The 22,082-nt window shown below is 35.6% G+C and overlaps 1 protein-coding gene across 1 annotated transcript in view; it reads left to right on the forward strand.

Moving 5' to 3' along the window:
* LOC120225442 (lysine-specific demethylase 4C) overlaps positions 1-22,082 on the forward strand; it is a gene marked incomplete at its 5' end in the record, with an annotated part of 162,290 nt that overhangs the window by 26,249 nt on the left and 113,959 nt on the right. Inside the window, 2 exons of the mRNA XM_039223641.1 lie at positions 7,364-7,419; positions 10,025-10,133. Of these exons, the coding sequence (XP_039079572.1) occupies positions 7,364-7,419; positions 10,025-10,133 (165 nt within the window). The remainder of the gene's footprint in view (positions 1-7,363; positions 7,420-10,024; positions 10,134-22,082) is intronic.

Here is a 22,082-nt window from a genome sequence, read left to right on the forward strand (position 1 = left end):
TCGCCTCCCACCCTGGAGTCTCCGATCCCGGCCCGATTTTATCTTCCCCGGTTCGCACTCACGTTAGAAGGCTCTCTCAGTGGATTCTGCGTCTTTTTTCTCCCAATCTCTCAGGTTTTGTAAGGTTTCCAATGTCTTCGGATCTTTTCTGTGTGATGTATGGGCGCGAGTGCAAGTACGGAGCTCCTTACTTCTCCGCCATCTTGCCCCTAGATCCGCCTTTTATCTTTTAAATGTTATATTAAGGTGTCATATTTATTCTAAATACATCGCTATATTTGCCTACAATTTATTTTAATACTTTTATAGTTGTTTTTTTGAGTTTAGATTAGTAAATCAGTTGTAATTTATTTTTATGATTCAGAGACAGATACACTCTCTTTGGCTCTGTCTCATACACATACACTCACATTTCAGTATTCAGTTGAATACATTATTGAATAGTTTGTGGTATTCAGTTTTGGTTAACTCTTTTTTCTAATTTTCTCTTAGGAGTAACCTACTTAACATATTCTTCAAGTTTTTAATTTAATTATAGTTTTGGTTATAAAATTTTTATATTGTTTTTTAAAATCATTTACTTATAGTGCCTTACTTACATTTCTAATACCCACATTTAGTTTTAAAACATATTAAAGCTCTTATTTTATATCTTGTGCCTAAGATCATCATGTATCTATCTAATTTTATGTTTTGTTTCTTCTTCTTACAGAATCATGTTTTCTTACATGGCTTTTGATATTTGACTGTGAGCTCATTAATCCTTAGAATTGAGTATCTGGGAATTTTTGTGACCTTTGTTATGGGTGGTGGCTGAAAATTATAATTTTCACTTTGAAATTATCACAATGCACCTTCCAGTAATATCACCCTACTTTGTGAAAAATGTTAAGAACTTTACAGCAGTGTGATTTCATTAAACCTCCTTCCCTTTATGATCTTATGTTTACCATTACTTACATTACACTCTACAACATTGTTATTTTTGTTTGAAACAGTCAAGTCTCTATGAAAGTTATAGTCTCTCTTTCTCTCTTTGTATCTTTGTGTTTTGAAAATACAAAATATTTATTTTATATTTATCCATGTATTTATTCTTTTTTGGTGTTCTTCGTTCTTTTGTGCCAATTCATGGTTCAGGATGGTGTTATTATCCTTCATTCTCTCAAATTTTTTGCCTCTATGAGATTGTTTTTATTTTATCTTTATTTTCAAGGGATATTTCCTTGGAAATGAATTCCAGGTTATCAGCTTTTTTCTTTTAGTATTATAGATATTGTTCCACTGCTACTTGTTTCTGGTTAGATAGCAAATGTAATTCATATATTTTACTGAATGTGTCTTTTTTCTCCACTTTTAAGAAAATGTTCTTTATTTTATTTTTAAAAAATTTTTAACATTTATTCATTTTTGAGAGACAGAAAGAGACAGAGTGTGAGTGGGGGAGGGCCAGAGAGAGAGAGAGAGAGACACAGATCTGAAGCAAGCTCCAGACTCTGAGCTGTCAGCCGAGAGCCTGAAGAGGGGCTCAAATCCATGAACTGTGAGATATGACCTTAGCTAAAGTCGAACACCTAACCAACGGAGTCACCTAGGCATCCCAAGAAAATGTTCATTACATTTGGTTTTTACAGTTTGACTATGTATTTAAATGTGTTTTCTTTATATTTATCTCTTGGAGTTTGCTGGGCATTTTGGATCTATGGGTTGACATTGTTTTTACCACTTTTGGTAAGTTTTCTGCCATTTCCTCTTCCAATATTACTTGTCATCCTCTCTCTCTTTCTTCTCCTTCTCAGACTCCAGTTATACAGAAATTTAACAGGTTATTTTCCCTTAGATTTTTATTCCTCCTCCCTACTGCTTTTATTCCTTCTATTTCCTATTCCTGTCTTTAAAGCCATTTAAGTTTTATTCTCACAATTCCATTCTGCTTGGAAATCTATTGAATTGAACATTGCTGGTGTCATTTTTAGAATTTCTACTATTTACATTTGTGTTTTTAAAATAGTTTCTACAGCTTTGCTAAAATATTTCTATCTCTTCACATACGTTGTCTTTTTCATTAACTTCTTTAGCATTTTGAACATACCAGTATTAAACTCTCCATCTGATCAGTCCAGTACCTTGTTAATTTTTGTGTCTGATTTTATTGATTCTTTCCTTTCTTGATTGTAAATCATCTTGGGTTTTGTTTTTTTTTTAGTGTGCCATGTGCTTTCCATGATTTTGTGCTGGATATTTTGTCTGTAGTAAATGAAATTTATATTATTTGCACAAAGGGCATGGCCCTTTGTCAGATTTCTACAATAGGAATCAAGTCAGTCTGATTGGAGTTGAGCTGGGTCTGAACTTTAGTTTCAGCTTTAGTTTGATTCAGTCTACTCTATTTTGAGATGTTTTGAGGGTAGGATTTGGATTTTTCCCTTCAGCAGTGTCTGTTCTCTGAGCACTGTGGAAACTCTAGCATCTGTCTGCTTTTCATAACTGAGTTTACAGCTTTTAGAACTATAGATCTCTCTTGCTTTAGAGCCTAGCTGCCTGGATTTAGGGTTCCTGGAGAGTGTTGTTTCTCTCCAGCTCTTGCTTTTTGCACCTCAAGAGAATTATTAATGACAGATCTATATTTTGTTCCCTGCTAAACCACTATATCTAGATAATTCACTGGCAATGTTATGTGTAAGTTGTCTAGAAGCACAATTAACCTTTCACATATATAACCACTGTTCTTGTATTTATTGTGTGTTTGTGGAATGCTTTACATTTATTAACTCATTTAGGGAAGTAGTATTTTTCCCCCTTTTATAGATAAGATATCTGAGGAAAGGTCATACCACTAGTAAATGACAGAAGTGTGATTTGAACCCTGACTATCTGCACCTTATTAAACATCAGAATATGGCCTGGCTCTGCAGTGTTACTATTGTTCTTCTCAGTTAAATTGGATTCACATAGCCCAGACTAACTGAAATGTTGTTTTGCCTAAAATTGTATCATTCTTCAAAGGAAGGAGTGGACATAAATATAGTGATCTTATACCCGTGAGAATTTTATTCACTAGATTAATGAAACAAATAGGAATACAAATTGTTAATTGATACATGCTACTTGTAACAATTTTTTATGATATGGGTTCTTTTGAGGGGATTAGTTAAAAAATGAATTCTTAGTCACTTGTAGAAATGAGGAAATGGGGACTTGGCTATACCCTTTATCATTTTCTTCTTCATAGTTGGCTTAAATACACACTGGTCTCCTCCCTTCCTAGACTGTGAGCTTCCCAGGGCAGGTACAGGTCCCTGCTTACTTGGGCACTCTACTCTGAAATCTCGTGCCTTCCCTTACACCAACAGGCAGACGATGCTGGAGAAAAATAGCCTGGGCATGTGCTCAGGAAGATCTGAGTTTGAACCCCAGTTATTCTTTTGCTGGTTAGAAAACTATAATGTGGATCAAATCCAGCTCACTGCCAATTTTTGTAAATCACATTGTTATTGGAATGCAGCTAGACTGATTTGTTTACATATCACTCTACAGTGTCAGAGTTTAGTTGCAACAACTCTATAGTTGTGCAAAGCCTGAATTAATAAATATCTGGCCATTTACAGAAGAAGTTTGATGGCTCCTGGATTAGGCAAGTTACCTAATCTCTTGAATCTTAGTTTCCTCATAAATGAAGTGGGATATAAATTACCTGATAAATTCATGTTAAGGAAGGGAGGTATAGTATATGATGTTTCTGGCATGGTAGCTGGAGGGAATTAGGCCTTTAATTAGTCTTTATTCTTCTAATAGAAAATACTTATTATTGATAACCAGTTTAATGAATCAGTGTCCTGCAGGACATTGTCACTCTGTTTTCTCATTCAATCCTTTCCTGATTTAAAAGATGAGTGATTTACTTGAAAAATTAGTATATTTGGTAGGTGTCAGCCTTTATGTATATCAGGCATTGTATGGATTCTTAAGAAACCTTGGCACTACTTTTCCTCTAAGGATTAACCTTTTAAATTTTAGAATTATTAGTTTAGTTCCCTGACAATAAAGAACTATTTAGAAAAAGGAAAGAAATGTTAAAAAGTATCCTATCTGATATTGCCTTATATTGTGTTATAAACATCGGCATTTGAGGCAAATTCATCTATAAATGAATGATTTGACAAATTGACATGTTTGTACTTGTGACAGATCAGCTAATTTGCACCTTGTGAGGGATGGTGCACAATTACATAACTAGATATAACTTATTTTCCTACTTATTTTTTCAAAATTGAGTGAACTGAACAGAAACCATGATATCATATATATCATGTAAATCATATAAATAACTATCTAGCCACAAATATTTTTGCCTTTTACTAAGAAAAGTGATTTTTCAAGTAAATTGTGACAAAAATAACTCCATGTCAAATCATTATTTCTAACATCCATCTTAGGTCACCAGAGCCTGCAGCTTCCTTTCCTTAGTGCCCTAGTATGTGAAAATAATCTTTGCAGTTTTTTAAACCTTTGGCAATTTTCAATATTTTCATTCCGCCCTAGTTTGCCATTTTCTCATTTATTTAACAAACTCATCTGGAAATGTATTCTCTATTGGGTATCATAATAGAGAAAGAGTAACCTGACATATTCCCACAGCACTCCTCGATCTTACAGTTTACTGAGGAGAGCAAAATGAATTCAACAAATAGTTAAAAAGAGTAATGAGTGAGAAGTAACTGGGCCAGGAGACTAGGAAAGCCTTTTCTGATGAATCAAAATTGAAGTTGAGATATTAAGGATGTATTCAGTGTAATTAATAGACACAGAGTAGTAGAGCGAGGCTGGACAAGGTCTAGGCCTGACTATCCTGGCCCTTTGAAACAATGGTAAGTCCTGAGAAGCATTCAAATCCATTCTGATGGGTTCCACACTGACATAGGGTGGCTGTTGCAGTAATGTAGATCTGCTGAAGGGCGCTTGGGTTATCAACTAATGTGGCAGCAGTGATGGTGGAGAGATGAGGGTGGGTTTGGACATGTGATCGACAGAACTCAATTAATTAGATTTAGGATGAGAGGAAAATTATGTCTTCCAGCATGAACTAGAAAGGTGGGTTGTGCCACTGATAGGAAACAGTGGGGGAGTTGAGAAGGAGACATGAGTTCATTTTTGCATGTGTGTTTGAGATGCCTGTCGAATGTCAGTCAGACATACCAGGAAATTAATGTTTGAGTCACTTACCGGCCTTTTGAGAGTCAAGGTAGTGGATCAGATGCCCAGCAAGCATATGTGGATCAAGAAGCGAATGGGGCCTCTTACAAAAATTACAGTGTTTAAGGAGTGTGGAAGAGATGGCTGTTAAAGGAAGCAGAGGATCAACTAGAGACGGAGAAGGACAGTGAGGGGTGTGTAGGGTGATAATAACTACAGGTAGAAACTGTCAGGTATGCTTCACAGTGTTGAATGCCGCTTAGAGGTCAGGTGAACCAGAACTTGGAATTATCCATGAGATTTTGTGACATGGAGGTCACTGATGATCCCAGAAAGAACTAGTTTCATATTGTGACCAGTGCAAGTCTTCTCAGCTTTACTTAAAATCTCGAGTCTATCTGTTCTGTTTGAGAGGACGCTCTCTTACCAGTGTGATAGCAGACTGCAGTGTGTGCACCTTTCTGTGATCCTTTCCAGGTGCTTTAAAGTGGTTGCCATGCTGCTTTGCTGTATTTAACTCTGCTAACATGTCCCTGTAGGCTTCTTCTCACTACTAGTTTCATTTATCAGAACCCTTATGCTCTTAGTGTCTGAGCTCCTAACCCTCCACAGCCTTCCTTTACTGCATTCCCACTTTGATACTGGCATCATTTTATAACAGTGAAAATATTTTACCTCTTGTTTTCATTTTCATTTTCTCTCTCTGTGTTAAAATACTGGAAAAATATTTAAAATCACTTAATGTTTTATGAAATTGTTTTTGAGTAGTTTAGATATTGAATAATTTGAACTGGCAATATTCAGACTGAACTCTTACTTTCAGTGTGTGCTTCATCAAAACCATTGTTTCAAAGGCCTCTAAAATCTGGCTTTGTTATGGAGAAAATCCATCAAGTTATCTCCTTGAACTGGGTTTATAATGGATTCAGATGCATATATACATGGCAGCTTTTGCTACTCTGAACCTTTAAGAATAACTCAGGAAATTTCAAATAGATGTGCAGACCCACAAAACCATTGAACATTTCTGGTTGTTGCTTTGCCTTTTTTGTCACCTTTTAGGAGTTATATAGATATATTGATTCTTCTCAGTTGTTTTGGTATTGAGCTCCTCAGAAAAATAAAAGCTATGGAGTTTGACACTCTGGTATTAATAGTAGATAAGTTAAAGGGATTCCCTATAAATTAGGCAAAACTATCAACATTAGTTAAAGAAGATCACCTTGGAGATATATATATATATATATATATATATACACACACACACACATATAGTGTGGAGAGGGGAAAAAAACCAAAATAACCCATAGTTATTTTAAAAAATGTATTAATGCAAGAAATTGAGAGGGCATCTATTAATGCTTGAGGTTGAACATTTTTAAAGTTACTTAGGTATTTAATTTAAAAAGTCTAGGTCAGCAAAGGCTCTGGCCCTGTTTTCCCATGGACTTTTTCATAGGGTTTTAGTGGGAAATGATAAAATCTGTATTTGCAGTTAAGGGAGTCCTCTTCAAGTGTAGCAGTCTATGCCTACCCGTGACATATAAAAGTGCCCAAAATGTAAACTTTTGTGGGGAGGAGACATTTCATGGCACTTTGTTCTGAAGGTGATGGATAGCCTGGGTTTTTCCAATATCATTTGCCCACAGAAAGACCCAAATGATATTTTTGTGAAAAGAGTATCTTAAAAATAGCTTTTTGCTAATCCTTGTATAAGAATGAAGCCTGCCAAAACTCTATTTTGTAGCTCTCCTGTATACACAAATGGATTCCCAGAGCACAGGAGAACTCAGTCATATGTGTATTCTTTGTTCTAGAATTCTAGAACATACTGTCCAGGTTATCAAGTGCTCTGTGTCACAACTTTCCCTCAGTGTCACAGCTTTCCCTCAGATGGCAATTGAACATGATACCAGGGTAATGATGGTTCCATCTAGGATATATCTGTCTGTCTATCTATCTTGAGAGAGAGAATATTTTTGTGTGTATCCTCACTTTTCCTCCTCTATTTTTCCTTTCCTTTCTTGAACTGCTTCGAGATAGGACATTGTGAAGTTCCTGATGATTTTAATTTCAAATAAAAAAGTGTAATTTATGGGAATATTTAAGTATATAGTAACAGTGTCTGTTAAATGGGTGTGATAATTGTGTGGCATTTTTTTTCTCCTAGGAGTGCTGTCTCTGCAATTTGAGAGGGGGTGCTCTTAAGGAAACGAAGAATAATAAGTGAGTAATTGTGTTCAATTTCATTGTTTCCTTCTGCCATCTACAATGTTGAACCTCCATGTGGACTATTTGCTTTACCTCTCATTATTGGACATATTGTGCCAGAGCTTTTGCTGTCCAATTCTGAAGTTGGGATTCTGTGCATGTCTTCAGAGACCGTTTATTACTGAGAGCACAGCACATTCCCCTCTGCTGGATGAAGGTGGTCTAAGTCTTGCTTCTCTCCATGTCTCTGACACCGATGAAGAATAACCCCTCTTTCACTAGTGGTGTTTTTAAAGTGAAGGCGTCACTGGGATCCTAGTGTTTAATATGATGAATCCTATTAGCTTAATAGAACCAGTGTGCCTGAAAACAATGAAATCTGTTACCAATCATAGTCATAATATTCAAACAAAATTATTTACTTTTAAAATCAAATTAATAAGAAAGTATGTGTACTAAAATAGAAACACAGGGAGAAAAACATTGATTTTCAGATGTAAAGGGGATAGCTGGAGAACGTGAAGAGAATCTTGAATGAGAGTAATAAGTGAACAAAAAGAAAGACAATCTGGTTTTTACTGTGGTTGTTGAAATATATTTTTGCATGAATATTATTTTCATGACCCAATTTTAGCATTGACATGGGGACAAAGCATATTAAAGTTTCCTTTGGAAATAGGAATATGTTGAAATGGTAGAGGCAGGGGCACCTGGGTGGCTCAGTTAAGTGTACAACTTCAGCTCAGGTCATGGTCTCATGGTTTGTGTGTTTGAGCCCCACATTAGGCTCTGTGGTGACAGCTCAGAGCCTTGAGCCTGTTTTGGATTCTGCGTCTCTGTCTCTCTCTGCTCCTCCCCCACTCGTTCTTTCTCTCTCTCTCTCAAAAATTAAAATAAACATTTAAAAAAATTAAAAAGAAGAAATGGTAGAGGCAGAGGTTGTAAATTGGCATTTAAAGGTCAAATCTATCCCCAATATAGGTTTCAGTTGACAAACACACAATTTTATAAATTTGATCTAAATTTTAAAAGTTGATAGATTTTATACAAACATCCAGATTTTTATTTGTACTTGCAGTATAATTGTGCATCTCTATATGGCAATAACATCTTAGGATGAGAACCTGGCCTGAATGGGACAGATGCTACCCAAGTTACCATGATTTACCAGTATACGTATATTTGCTTACCTCCTGTCTGGCCCTGTGGGCACTAGAGTTGGGACCTAGGTATAATGTAATGATTGAATTAGTGTAGCTATGTGCATTTGCACATGTTTCTGATTGCTTCTAAGAGTGAAGGCATTTATCATTCCTATGTTGATAAAGTTCAGTCTAATAGACTTTTATTTGCTTGATTTTAGATCTTCCTCTTTCACAGTCTTAGTTAATGTGATTGGCACAGTACTAAAAAATGTTGCTAGGTCTAGGGTATTGCACAAATTATGCGGACTGTGAGGTGATTTAAGTGGTTCCTGTAAATACATAGGTGGTAAGAACTTCTCTTCCTACTCTTGGACTTAGGGTAAAAAGGAATAATGTTTACTATAGAATTACAGTATTTATTTAGATTTGAAAGGATGTTCTGATGAGGTGGACACTTGTCCTCTTTCCCTGTGGCCTTTAAAGGCAGAGTGGTGTTATGCTGAGCAAAATAAGTCAGGCAGAGAAGGACAAATATCATATGTTTGCGCGTATAGGAGGATTAGGAGGAACTTGACGGAGGAACAAGGGGGAGAAGAAGGGGGGAAATGGTGGGGAGGAGCACTGGGTGTTATGTGAAAACTAATTTGACAATAAACTGTTTGTAAAAAAAAAAAAAAAGGCAGAGTGGAATCTTACGATGTTTGAGTGACATACTACACTTTGACTCAGAAATAGGCTGATGGATGTGATAATTCCTTCAAGGTATCTTTAAACCTCAAGAGTCTTTTATGTTTACTTGGGGCATAATATTTATGAGAAACTAAATAGTGTTAATGGAGACATTGTCATTTTTCTAGAGTAATTCAGAATTTGAGAGGAGATACTAGGTTTTAAGTAGGAAATGAGAGAACCAGCTAATTTCATTCCTCCTTATCTCAGTTTCCTTTGGTTATAGTAGGATTGTAATGAGAAACAATTTAATTAAAGACTTAATCAGTACTAATTCTCTTAGAAAACTTTTACTATTCTAATTTCCATGATACTTGCATTATGCAAAAAGATTATATAGTCTATCCAATTCATACCTTGTATTAATTGAACTAATCTTTTGCCACATATTGATTTGCTTAAGTATATTAAACACCTGTTATATTTCAGTACCAAATGAAATAGCAGCCCTACATTTTAGTAGTTTGCAGATCCAGTTTAGAAAAACATCATATATTGATAGGATCGAGTCTTTGGTCTTCACCCCATTCTGCAAGTTGCAGTTGTGGGCACGTGTGGTACTGAATCTGTCCAGGTATCACCCGAGAGGTTTAAACTTCGGAATCTGTTTGTGATGGATTTAGGCTGTTGACTTTCCTTCTCATCTGTGCATTTACTATCTGTGAGAATTGCCACCGCCTAGTTGAAGTGTGCGGTGTGCAAGTTTAGGGAACTTTTGTTTATGTTTCATGTCTCCTTTCCCGTAGGTGGGCCCATGTCATGTGTGCCGTCGCGGTCCCAGAAGTTCGATTCACTAATGTCCCAGAAAGGACACAGATAGATGTAGGCAGAATACCTTTACAGAGGTTAAAATTGGTGAGTGGCAAAGCTTCTTTTTTACGTCATAAATTAGTGTTAATTTCATGTTCTGAATATTTCTTTTACTGCACACATTCTCAAGATAATTTTCTTTTAGCTTCATTTTAATATTCTACACTTTTTTCCCGTTAGCCTAAATTTACTTATCTGTACCTATTCTTTCCCTGTTATATTTTAAGTATGCATGTAACCTTCCTCAATTCTGTTTCAAATGAGGCAAAAAAATACTACTTTTTCTGGATTAGTGTGAATTTTCAAACCATAGGCTGTCTGGTGAGGTTGAAATATCTATCTTTATTTCAATTGTTTAGTCTTTCTCTCTGGCCTATCTTTGGTTGGTCCTGACTTAGCAAAATGTACCTAACCTGATTTCATTATTGCAGAAAATAGAAAAAAGTTTTTTGGTTTTTTTTATTACCAAGGGATTTTTTTTCACGTACAGATAGATATAAGTCATTTAACTTGCCAAACTCTCTGGCTGATTATCTTCTGACCAGTTTAGGAACTTTCATAGAAATCTTCCTACTGGTTCTCTTCTTCATTGCAAAGAAGGCCTTTAATTCCTCAACATTGAAGTAATGTTGGAGTTCTGTTAAAGTGTGAGCCAAAAGAGCATTAGTATAGGCCCTTACATTTCATATTTAATGATAAGTCTTTCTAATATTACATTGCATGATCTAAAAAATACTAGAGTGTGTTTTACACATGGATTTAATTCCCTAGAATTTCTTCAGTACTTGTTATTTTTGACTTGAGGCCTTTCCACTATAGAATATTTTGGGCACTGTAGCTGTAACTTTCTACCCAGTTATTAACTCGTTACTAGTCTCTTGTCCTTCAGGGAGCTGGGTGTATTGTCTCTGGAGCTTTGTCACAGGCACTTAGAATCTGGTCTACCATCTTTCATTCTCAGAGAAGGAAAAGTATATATGGTTATGTTTAAGAATTTCACATCAGTAGAAAATATGTGGTCCTTTGTAGCTGCATGAAGAATTTCACATCACTAGAAAATATGTGGTCCTTTGTGGCCCTGATGATTGTCATTGGTAGGTGTGAGTGGCGGGACCAGGATGCTCAGGATATGGTAATGGAAGTTTTGTGAATCAAATGGAAATAATGGGTCATTTAAATGGCCCTTAAAAGCTCACAGTGATATCAGAAGAGAATAAAAAGTTCTTCAGCTCCTGGACTTCCCATAGGAAAGTTTGAAATCTTGTGTCTTGGTCAACAGTTGAAACACATACACACACACCAATGAGAAACAAAAAACATTTGCCAGAAATTAGGCCTATGAGGCAGGATATTAAAAAAATGTTGAGTTCATCACATGTTGAAGAATTCAATGTTTATTAGGACAAATATTAACAAAAGTCTTACATTTTAATTTTTTTCTAATTTAAAAGGGTTATGTATTTGCAGAAATTCCAGCACTGCATTTAACAATCTTTGGTTCTCTGTTCTGAAAATAGATGACTTCTGTTACCAGTTTAATACCCCTCAGAATGAGTGGTTACTACTCTTGATGTGTTTCCTTAAGGAACTATATCCTGGCAAATCTAGTCCATAAACGGTTCCTTAATGATTTATTGTTCCTGACAAGAGTCCCAAAGGGCTTTTAAAGGAATATCAGGAAAGAACAACATGGGATCATTTCAGTACCATTCAGAAAGTTATATTTAGAAATTTGAAATCTGAAATGGTAAAGCTTACTGTTTTCTTCACAAGGATATGCCTCACCTTGATTGTATATATCACATATTATTTATAGAATGTTTTAATCATTAAACAATTGGTATCTTGAAAAGAGTGTTTTGACTGAATTTAAGATCACATAAAGTCTACTTCTGATGTCAGTGTAGAGTGTTTATTGATATATTTGGCTTAAAGTGGCAGGTAGTAGATCAGATAGTTTTCTATATTCAATATGCATGGAGAGGTTTTGGAGTGGTATTTATAAAAATAGTCACATGGTTAAGTGGGAAAGTATAAGGAAAAACTTCATTTTGTGGGAAAAGTCACTTAAAAATGTGGTTATAGTTTGAAAGTGGGCAATAGCCAAAAGTCTGGATGACATTTTTGTAAGAATTCTCAAGAAAAGAAGCATCACTGTAGTGAATCTCCCATCACACAGTGTCTGTGCACTAGCCTTTCTCACTTGGTGATCAGACTCAGCTAGACTGGCTTTGAATAACAAAATTCACAAACAATCACTTGTGTGTGGTGTGGGATGCCTTACCAGGGATTGGGATGCTGTGCCCTATACGTACAGTCAAGGGTATGCTTTCCTGATTGTAATTAGTATTCTTTTAAAGTTTAAGTAATCTATTGGTACATGGCCAACATTAGATGTCAGTATCAATTTATTTCACCAAACAATTATTACCTTACCTTGCCAGATACTTAGTGTATATTTTTAAATGAGACATTGTTCCTGTCTTTTGGCATCTTACAGTCTAGATGGGCTTTCTCAACTTTGGCCCCGTTGATGTTTTACACAGGATAATTTTTTGTTCTGGGTGACTCGTGCGTTGTTGATTGCAGCAACCCTGACCAAAGAGACCACACCCTCCAACATATATTCTGGGAGGCAATATCATTCCCATTTGAGAACCAACCCACTGGTCTATTGGGAAGATATATATATAAAGATGAAATTTTAATTTTTGTCATTTTCAGACAAAGACTATCTTGGTTGAAAGAAGTAAGTTGGAGACTGAGAAAATAGAAATTCTTAATTGTTTTTTAAAGCAATCCTAGAGAACTTTTTTGGCAAATTGTTTGAATTTATTTGTCAATAAAGTAATGAAATTTGGCAACATATGTGTATTTACTACTGTATGATTATTATATAAATATTTTAACATTACTTGTTCTTATAAAAATTGAACAACCATGAATACTAATCAAGTGATGTGTATTTGAGTATGTAATTTTGGGTGTTTATGGAATAAATAAAGCCAGCAAATTGTTATTATTTCTGGTTCTGGCTTAAAATTACTGTGACTGGAAGGTCTGATCACACAATATCAAATGTCTTCTGCTTTTTTATGATTTCTCCTTGAAAAGTTGTGGTGGTAAATTTATGCACAACTTTGTGTAAGCTACTCCAAAGCAAGCATTGATTTCCTTACTAACACCACAGACACACAGATGATTAAGTCCTAGCAGCTAGCAGTACTTCAGAAAGCCTGTGGAACTGGAACACCCATGCAGCTCTTGCTCTGTTGTCCGAGAGTTCTGATGATGAAATTTCTGGTCAGATGAAAATTGAAAGCTGAAATGATCTATTTTAGGAATAGTGACCTATTGTTCATCCATGAAGCAGCTGCAAGGGGGAGGGGAGTTCTGAGCCTCTCCCCAGTGCCCACTAGGTGGTGCTACTGTACAAGGTTTTCATCCCATTGCCCTTAAATCACCTCCCTCAGCAAGTGCCTAATTGGAGTCCTGCCCACATTCATAGAGCTGTATGTGTGTGTGTGTGTGTGTGTGTGTGTGTGTGTGTGTGTGTGTGTCTGTCTGTCTGTGTGTCTGTGTGTGTGTGTGTGTGTGAGAGAGAGAGAGACAGAGACAGAGACCCACAGAGACCCAGAGAGACAGAGAGGGTTGGCAGCAGAATAACAAAAGTGCTACTGGTTGTTCATTCAAAGTGCTGAATTCCAGAGGGCAATTTTTTCATTCAGTTTTCATTTAGCCATAAGAAAAGAGCAGGTTTCCCTTCGGGCAAGTTCGTGTTTTTCTGTATGAGTAATAAGCAATGCTAATAACAGCTAGTAACTACAAGAGGCTTAAGGAACAGCTGCTAGCAAACCAAAGTTTAAAATGTCTTCTGAAGTATGAAAGCTGTATATTTAAGAGGTGATCATTATTATTAGTCTTTCTGGAACATGGAATAGTGGAATTTTTGAAGAGGTATTGAATGTTTTGATAATACTCTTGTTAGCCTTTTATTTATCTATTGGTTCAACTTGCAGCTTTTGAAATATCTCTCTGTACAATTTTTTTGTGTAGGAAGGTTTTTTCCCCCCATAGAGGGTATAAGAAGGGATTTGTTTACTTTAGCAGATTTTCCCTCTTACTTACAATAACCATTTTTATTAAAAAAGAGAGAACAAATGGAAAACAACTTTTCCAGTGTTCATCAGTGGATTATGTTGATCCTAAAATGGTGTGTGAACCTTATTCTCATCCAGCCACCTTGTTTGGTAATGTCACAGGCGTGGCCTCTGCTCATCAGATAATTAAATAGACAACGATGATGCTAGACTTATTTTCAAGACAGTGTATTTTGTTTTATGTGGTTGATAATTTTAAATACTTTAATAAAAGTATTTACTAAATACTTTAATAAAAGTATTTACTAAATACTTTAATAAAAGTATTTAGTAAATACTTTAATAAAAGTATTTGCTAAATACTTTAATAAAAGTATTTACTAAATACTTTAAAAAGTAGTTAATAAAAGTCATTAGTTTCTAAACTAAACAAAATTTTAGTGCAAAAATTATTTGGCATATAGTGATCTTTATCCAAATAGTTTGGTTTTTTCTTTCTTTTTATTTCTTTAATAACATTTAGTTTTTGTGTAGAGTGATTATCTCAAAGGTTATGAAAGTAATTGCTGTCTTATCTTTAAAAATGCCACAGGTTGCTATCTAACAGCACCAGGTTATCAAGCAGAGGCATCCTTTAATAGGAAATAAATGGCTGAAAGTGACCTGAATAGGCTATAGCTAAAGTTATGTCCAGAAGGGAGAATCATTTATTCTCTGTCAGCCTAGGCAGTCTTCTGATTATTAATGCACATTCTAGATTACTTGGTATTTTTCTTCCTTCATTTTGAATGATTTCCTTTGCCTCTGCATGACTTTTCAACATGTGAAAAGCTATTCTTTTGGTAAGCCCTGTCACAAACCCCTTGTGTTTTCCAATACCTTCTCCACTCTCCAGTGAGCATCAGAGCATGGTGTCTTGTAGGACAAAGAATGAAGAGGATGCTGAGTACTTTCCTACTCCCTACTTGAATGGTGTGCTCAGGGACAGGGAGTCTAGGGGTTTGTTTCAAGTCATAGATGACTGGTGTGCCTGAAGACTGAAATAAAAAATTTGACCCCACGTCACACAGATTTTAGAATTTACTCAATCATTTCCTTTTCTTAATTCCTTCTGTCTTGTTTTCTATACTAATACGATTGGTTGGCCATGGTCATAACTGAATCTCTGGAAGAGGAACAAAATTGTGCAAAGATGGGAATACAAGAAAAGGAAATAGAGATAAAACACACATGAAGTTAGAATGTCTTTTTTTTTTAATTTTCACAATGAAAAAATATATAAGTAAAAGTTATCAGGAAGAAGAATTAAGGACAGAAATTTAGAGAGGTCAAACAGTATATTTTTTGTATAGTAGAATCATACAGAAGACAGCAGTATTGTCTACCTGCTGAAATAATCTTCAGCATCAGTATTGCCTTTGGAAGCAGATCACCAAAAATTCTTTAAATTTGATTATAAAATTTAAGGGAAGAGCATTTTAAGAACCCAACAAAAGGAGTAAAACAACATGAAGTTCTGGTATTTGTTACATACTTACCATGAATGTCTGTTACATACATTGATCACTTGAAGATTAAATTAATTAAAGATCTGTGGAATTGATATAAATAAAACAGCAAGTCAGATTTCTAGATTCAAAGAAATCTTGGAAAATTGCAGAGGACCTTAAATTCAGCCATTAGTTTAAATTTTTTTCCTTTAGGGAGAGAAAGTTCTCAATTAGAAATACTATAAGAATATTTATGGAACACCTGGGTGGCTCAGTCAGTTAAGTGTCTGACTTGGGCTCAGATCATAATCTCATGGTTTGTGGGTTCAAGCCCCTGCATTGGACTCTGGAGCCTTGCTTCAGATTCTGTCTCCCTGTCTCTCTGCCCCTTCCCTGCTTGTGCTCTGTCTTACACACACACTCTCTCTCTAAAAATAAATATTTAAAAATTACATATTAAATTGCACATATCAAAGCAAATGATGTTTATCGTGATTGCTGTCATTGCATAAAAACTTTTGCCGTTCTCTCACCACACACCCTGGCTGGCACAGAGCCTTTGGTTTCTCTGTGTGTAGACATTACTAAGATTTTTACATTTGAAATCCTATTTTTGCAACCAAATAGAGGGAGAAATGAATTTTGGAATAGCTGGAGTTGCCCCCAGGCCTTCAGTGACCTCTGATATGTATCTAACGAGTGAACCAAGCACAGGCACAAGTGTTCTTTGAGTGAAGAACATCATTTTGAAAAGGAATTTACACTGCAATGATGACTGAGCTACTAGCCTTTCAGTATCTGGCTGAGACCAACTATTCTGCTTAGAAGCCTCTATACACTTTAAAATTTGTACCTGAAGGCAAATAATAGTGAACTTGAAAGCCAGAGATTATAGTTTTGAAAGGTACATCAATTCTGAAAATAGAGTGGTTTCACTGTGGTATTCCATCTGAAGAGTTGAATCAAGGGGAAAAAAATACACCCAGGCTTCCTATTTCTTAGAATAAGGCACTTGTTCTCTTGCTAACTGACTTGTGTTATCAGATGTATTGCATACTAAAAACAGAATTACTGAGAGATAGAGTTGAGGTCTGCTTCATGTGCTGGAAGATCACCCTCAGTCCTATTTAGTTAATGTTACAGCAGTGTTAGAGATCAGCTTCACTTCTTTCTAGAGGGATCACGGTTGTATTTTGACAGAGCCTCTGTTAATGCATTTTGGAAAATGTAAAGATGTTATCGATTATCTTTCATCACTTTGAACTAAAATATAGCATTGTAAAGACAATAAAAAAGTGCCATTGTGTTCCACGTTAACATATGTACTGTTTTATTCACATATTCAGTTGTTTTCAAAGACAGAGGAATTGTAAAAGAAAAATAAATACTGACTATGATGAGAGACTTTTTTGTTTAAATGCAGCTGAGGAAAAATTTGCTTTTAATAAAGTGAACTCCTGAAGGAGGAATAAGTTTTACTACAAATGAAATAGTTATGTGATGTGTGGGGTCCTATTATTTAATAAATTCAGTATGAAATTCACAATATCATTAAGACAGTTCTTCAGGATTTCAACAAACATGGTATCCTCAACTTTGTAAGATTTTTAAATAAGTTTAGTGTAAAAAAATGTACATTAGTAGCTGTATAGTACTTAACTGTCAGAATGATTTGCTGCAGGGACTAGATCCTATTGCAAGCTGTCAAATTTGTATATTGCTGTAATACCAAACCATAAAATCTTTTGAGTAAAATGGAAAATGTCAGATAGGCATGACTACAAATAATATACTTTCTGAAGGCTGTAGACATCTATAGGAGAAAATGTGTAAATGCATGAAATGTTATCTTGTTACTATGGATATTTCTTTATCTCCTGAAAGAAAACGCTGAGGCAAAAGGAAATTGATTGGAATCTTTAAATTTTTACTTTTGAACTCATTTTTCCTAGGGACTAATTTTTGCAACCTTATTAGATAGATAAGTAGAACTTCAGATGATTCATGATTAAAGAATATTGTAAGAGAGTAATCTTATTTTTTAGCTTGCGTTCCTGAATTGTTCAATTTTTCTGATCTTAACCTGTGTGACTAGTGATTACTGATGGATCTTTTAATTGAGTTAGTGCGCTGGGGTCAGAGTTTCAGAGATGGGGTCCCCACTTCACTCCAGCATTGAACTGGGCCAATGCCAACACACCCATGCCAAACCAAGGCAGCTGCTAGATGACTCTAAAGGACCCACAAGATTTTTCTTGAATCTAAAGGAATCAACAGTGATTGATAGCAGAGAGGTTGTAGTTTTGGAAAAGTATAGTTGTTATTGTAAAACAGTGGATTCATTGTTATTTGTTTTTCTAATATTTTAGCATAAATTAAGTTGTTTATTCTCTCAGAAGGGTGTTTTTAGAATCCACAAAAATAAGTTATGAGATGATTTTGTATAGAGTGTGAATCTTTTCACAACTTGTAATTAATTTAACATATCACTGTGGTATATTTTCGGCGTGTTCTTTGAATTTGGTGATGTCATTTTCTAACATGAGCTCATAGATACAGGTATCAGCACTGTTTTAGCCAGCCACAGTTTGGGCTTCCTGATTGAAATATGAAAAGGTCTTTACATTAATCTGTGTTACTGTTTGGATCATGTAATTGTAAGTCTCTGTTACATTAAGATTAGACTGTTTGTATCCAGTGTCCTCTACTTAAGCAAGCCTGCCATGCAAATTAACCTCTCTTAACCTCATCTAGAAACTGGGGTAGTTGTGAGGATGAAGTAAGAAAGTGAAGGGCCTGAAATACAGTTGCCTCCAAAAGTTAGTTATTCCTTATGGCTAATGACTCATAAATCTCTGGGAGCTGCCTTTTGGCCAGTCAGGAACAGAGCATATAAATATTTCTAAGGAGGGAGTAAGTTCCTGGCTCTTTCTCATATGTTTGTTTAGTCATCTGTTCAACAATTATTTCTTTCTTTAAGACTTGCTTTGTGGTTAGGTGATAGATTTTATTTCATTTCTACAAAGATTACAGAATAATGGAAGTTATTGAACATTAGACAAGCAAACATTAGACAAGCAAAGCGGTATGAAAAGATCTTTTGTAATAGAAATCTGCACTGCAGAGAAGGACCTTACTAGATTTGGAGTGTCAGGGCTGACAATACAGAGGTACAGAAAAGCTTCCTGGAAGAAGCAGTGCCTATAATACTTCATCTGAGACCTGAAAGATGAGAAGAGCTAGCTGGAAGAGGAGTCAGTATGCTTAGTAGTCTGGAAGTAGAGGGAATTGTAAGGTCTAGGAAATGAAATTTTAGTAGAGCTGGAGCATGAAGTATGAAGAGGGAGAGTGGAGTCTTGAGGAGAGGAGGTCTCAGATGGTCTAGTACTATGCTGTCCAACATGATAGCCACTGGCCACTAATGGCTTTTGAACACCTGGGATGTGGTTAGTGTTACTAAAGAACTGAACTTTGAAATTTTGGTTTTTAGGGGCACCTGGGTGGCTCAGTAGGTTGAGTGTCCAACTCTTGATTTTGGTTCAGGTCATGATCCCAGGCTCGCGGGATCCAGCCCCATGTCAGGCTCCATGCTTGTGGAGCCTGCTTGGGATTCTCTCTCTCTCCTTCTGCCCCTCTCTCTTTCTCTCTCTCTCTCAAATAAAAATTTTTTTTAATTTGTTTTTAGTCTCATTTACATCCACACACCTCCCACTGCAATCCACTAATCCTCTACAAGTTTAGGCCTAACCACAGATACTGAGCACCAGCACACAGGAGCTGTGTAATGTCTAACCCTGAAATATGCCTCTGTTGTACAGTGCCCAGCGACAGTTCTGCCTCTCTAGATGAACCCTTACTAAGACACCTCCCAGTTACTTTCCACTTCTCCTATGTAGCCTGCAGCAGGTGGGCAGTGGGATAATGTTGGCAGGAACTATATTTTCGTACTCCCCTTTTATTTTAAATTTTATTTAATATTAAATAAGCTAAACTTAAAAACTGAGGCAGCATAAACACATGAAAGACAACTATAGTTTTGGTATGTACACATTTGAAAACTCTTGAAAATTTAGTATCATAATTGAGAGGTGCTGTAAGTGTAAATACATAGCAAATTTCAGAGACAGTATTAAAAAAGAATGTGAAATATCTCATTCATTTTTATATTGGCTACATGTCAAAATGGTAATATTTTGGATTTGTTGACTTAAATAAGATATATTCTTAAAATTAACTTCAACTGATTTCTTTTTTATTGTAAAGTATACTTAACATAAACTTTTCATTTTAATCATTTTTAGGTATATATTTCTGTGGCATTAAATGTATTTACATCTCATGGCCTCATATCTTCAGAACTTTTTCATCTTTCTAAGTTAAGCTTACTCATTGAACAAATAATTCCCCATTCTCCCCTCCCTCACCTGTTTTTTTTCCAGTCATCTAGTTTTATTTATTTTTTTCTTTCATAGTTTATTGTCAAATTGGTTTCCATATAACACCGAGTGCTCATTCCAACAAGTGCCTTCCTCTGTGCCCATCATCCCGCCTTTCCCTCTCCCCCACCCCCATCAGCTCTCAGTTTGTCCTCAACTGTTTTTTAATGTTGTTCCTGAAATATTAAAAATTGTTGTGTGGCTTCTATTGTATTTCTGTGGACATTGCTGTTCTAGAAGACTTTGTACTTTATTCTAAACACAGTGGAGAACCTTTAATTACTGTTAAGAAGTGGAATAATATGGTCGTATTTGTATTTCAACTATTTTTTAAAGTTTATTTTTTTATTTTGGGAGAGACAGAGTGAGTGGGGGAGGGGCAGAGAGAAAGAGAATCCCAAGCAGGCTCTGCACTGCTGGCACAGAGGCATATGTGGGGCTCAAACTCACAAACCATGAAATCATGTCCTGAGCCAAAATCAAGAGTCAGATGCTTAACTGACTGAGCAACCCAGGAGCCCCTGAGCACAGGGCTTGTCACCATTGGAAGGACCATAGGGTTCAGGGGAAGTACATTTTGCACACACTTAATCTGAGGTCCTTGTAGCTCATCTGCTATTGCTCAGGAGAGAGATGTCCCAGAATCCACCTTGTTGTGGGTACATAGCCATTTAACAACTTGCTACTAGATTGTTAAGGCTAGCGGCATGTAATGGTCAATGACTATTACTGGTCAGTAATTCAGGGGTAGTGAACAACTGGGCTTTGTCTGGATGTGCATTTGGTTCACGATAGTAGTTGTATCTGCCACTCCAAATTCGTATTTGAAGTGTAATAGTCAAGCAAGACAGTGTCCGCCCTGAAGTTTCATTTATGTTTTTCCTAGAACAAAGTTGAAAACGAAAATGAAATCTGTAGAAATGAAATAGTTTGGTTCATAAGAAGATGAGCAAGAAAGAATGTCTCATGTTCTCATGAAAGATAAATGTGTCCTGCAACCAATAAAAACACAGTCTATTCTGGGATGTTGTTGCCAAGATGGGTGGGCACAGTATGAAAAAGGATTTGTTGTAAGAGTCACATGGTATTCACAAACCCATAAAAAGCAGGATTGCTTTTAGTTGTAATTTCAGCTGATTTTAGTTTAAAACCATCTTTTTACTAATAGTTTTCAAGATAAAACTGACTTTAGGATAAAACTTTAAATTGTGAATTTTTTCCATTCAGAATATAAAATGCATTCCATCTTTCTTTGGAAACAAAATATTTTACTTTAAATCAATGGAAAAAGTAGTCAAATAAATTGACCACTTTTCATTACAGGAATGTGCTTAAGGTTAATTAACGCTAACCATTTTTTCCCTTTGGTCATCTGTTGTTTCTAGTTGATTTAAAATGCATTGATTTTAAAACACTTATTCTCTATAGACAAAGCAAAAAGAGTTGTGAAATCTTTTCACTAAAAAGCAGATATTTTTCAGTAAAAAGAATCATGAGATTCTGGCAAAAGTATAATTTTCATAGACTAATGAGCTTTCTGACCAGAGCTAACTGAGCTTCATGTGGTTTTCACAGTGATAAATTGACTGTGTCAAAACTTGCAATCTAGTCTGGTGAAATATTTTACTATGAAAGTTTAATTCTCATTTTTTATTTATGAAAGCAGGGGAGTGTCATACTAGCTTATAATATGCTGGCCATTTGGTATGATTTATTTCAATGAGTGTCACTTGTTGATGTGTTTAGTGATTGTTGACCTATATTTAATTCTAAAACTCTAAGTGGTATGAAATGTAATAAATCAGCTGCTGTAGTTATAAAAAAAAAAAAAAACCCAAAAAACAAATCATGAACCTCAGATATATTCAGTTGTCTTTTCTTAGTTTTAATGATGTCACAGCTTTATATTTGACAGCTGTTGATTTGGGGGCAATAGAAGATTAAGAGATTTCTTTACAATTGTGGGAA

This window comes from Hyaena hyaena, unplaced genomic scaffold (genome assembly GCF_003009895.1).
Source record: "Hyaena hyaena isolate Hyena2069 unplaced genomic scaffold, ASM300989v1 scaffold_1408, whole genome shotgun sequence".
Lineage (NCBI taxonomy): Eukaryota > Metazoa > Chordata > Mammalia > Carnivora > Hyaenidae > Hyaena > Hyaena hyaena.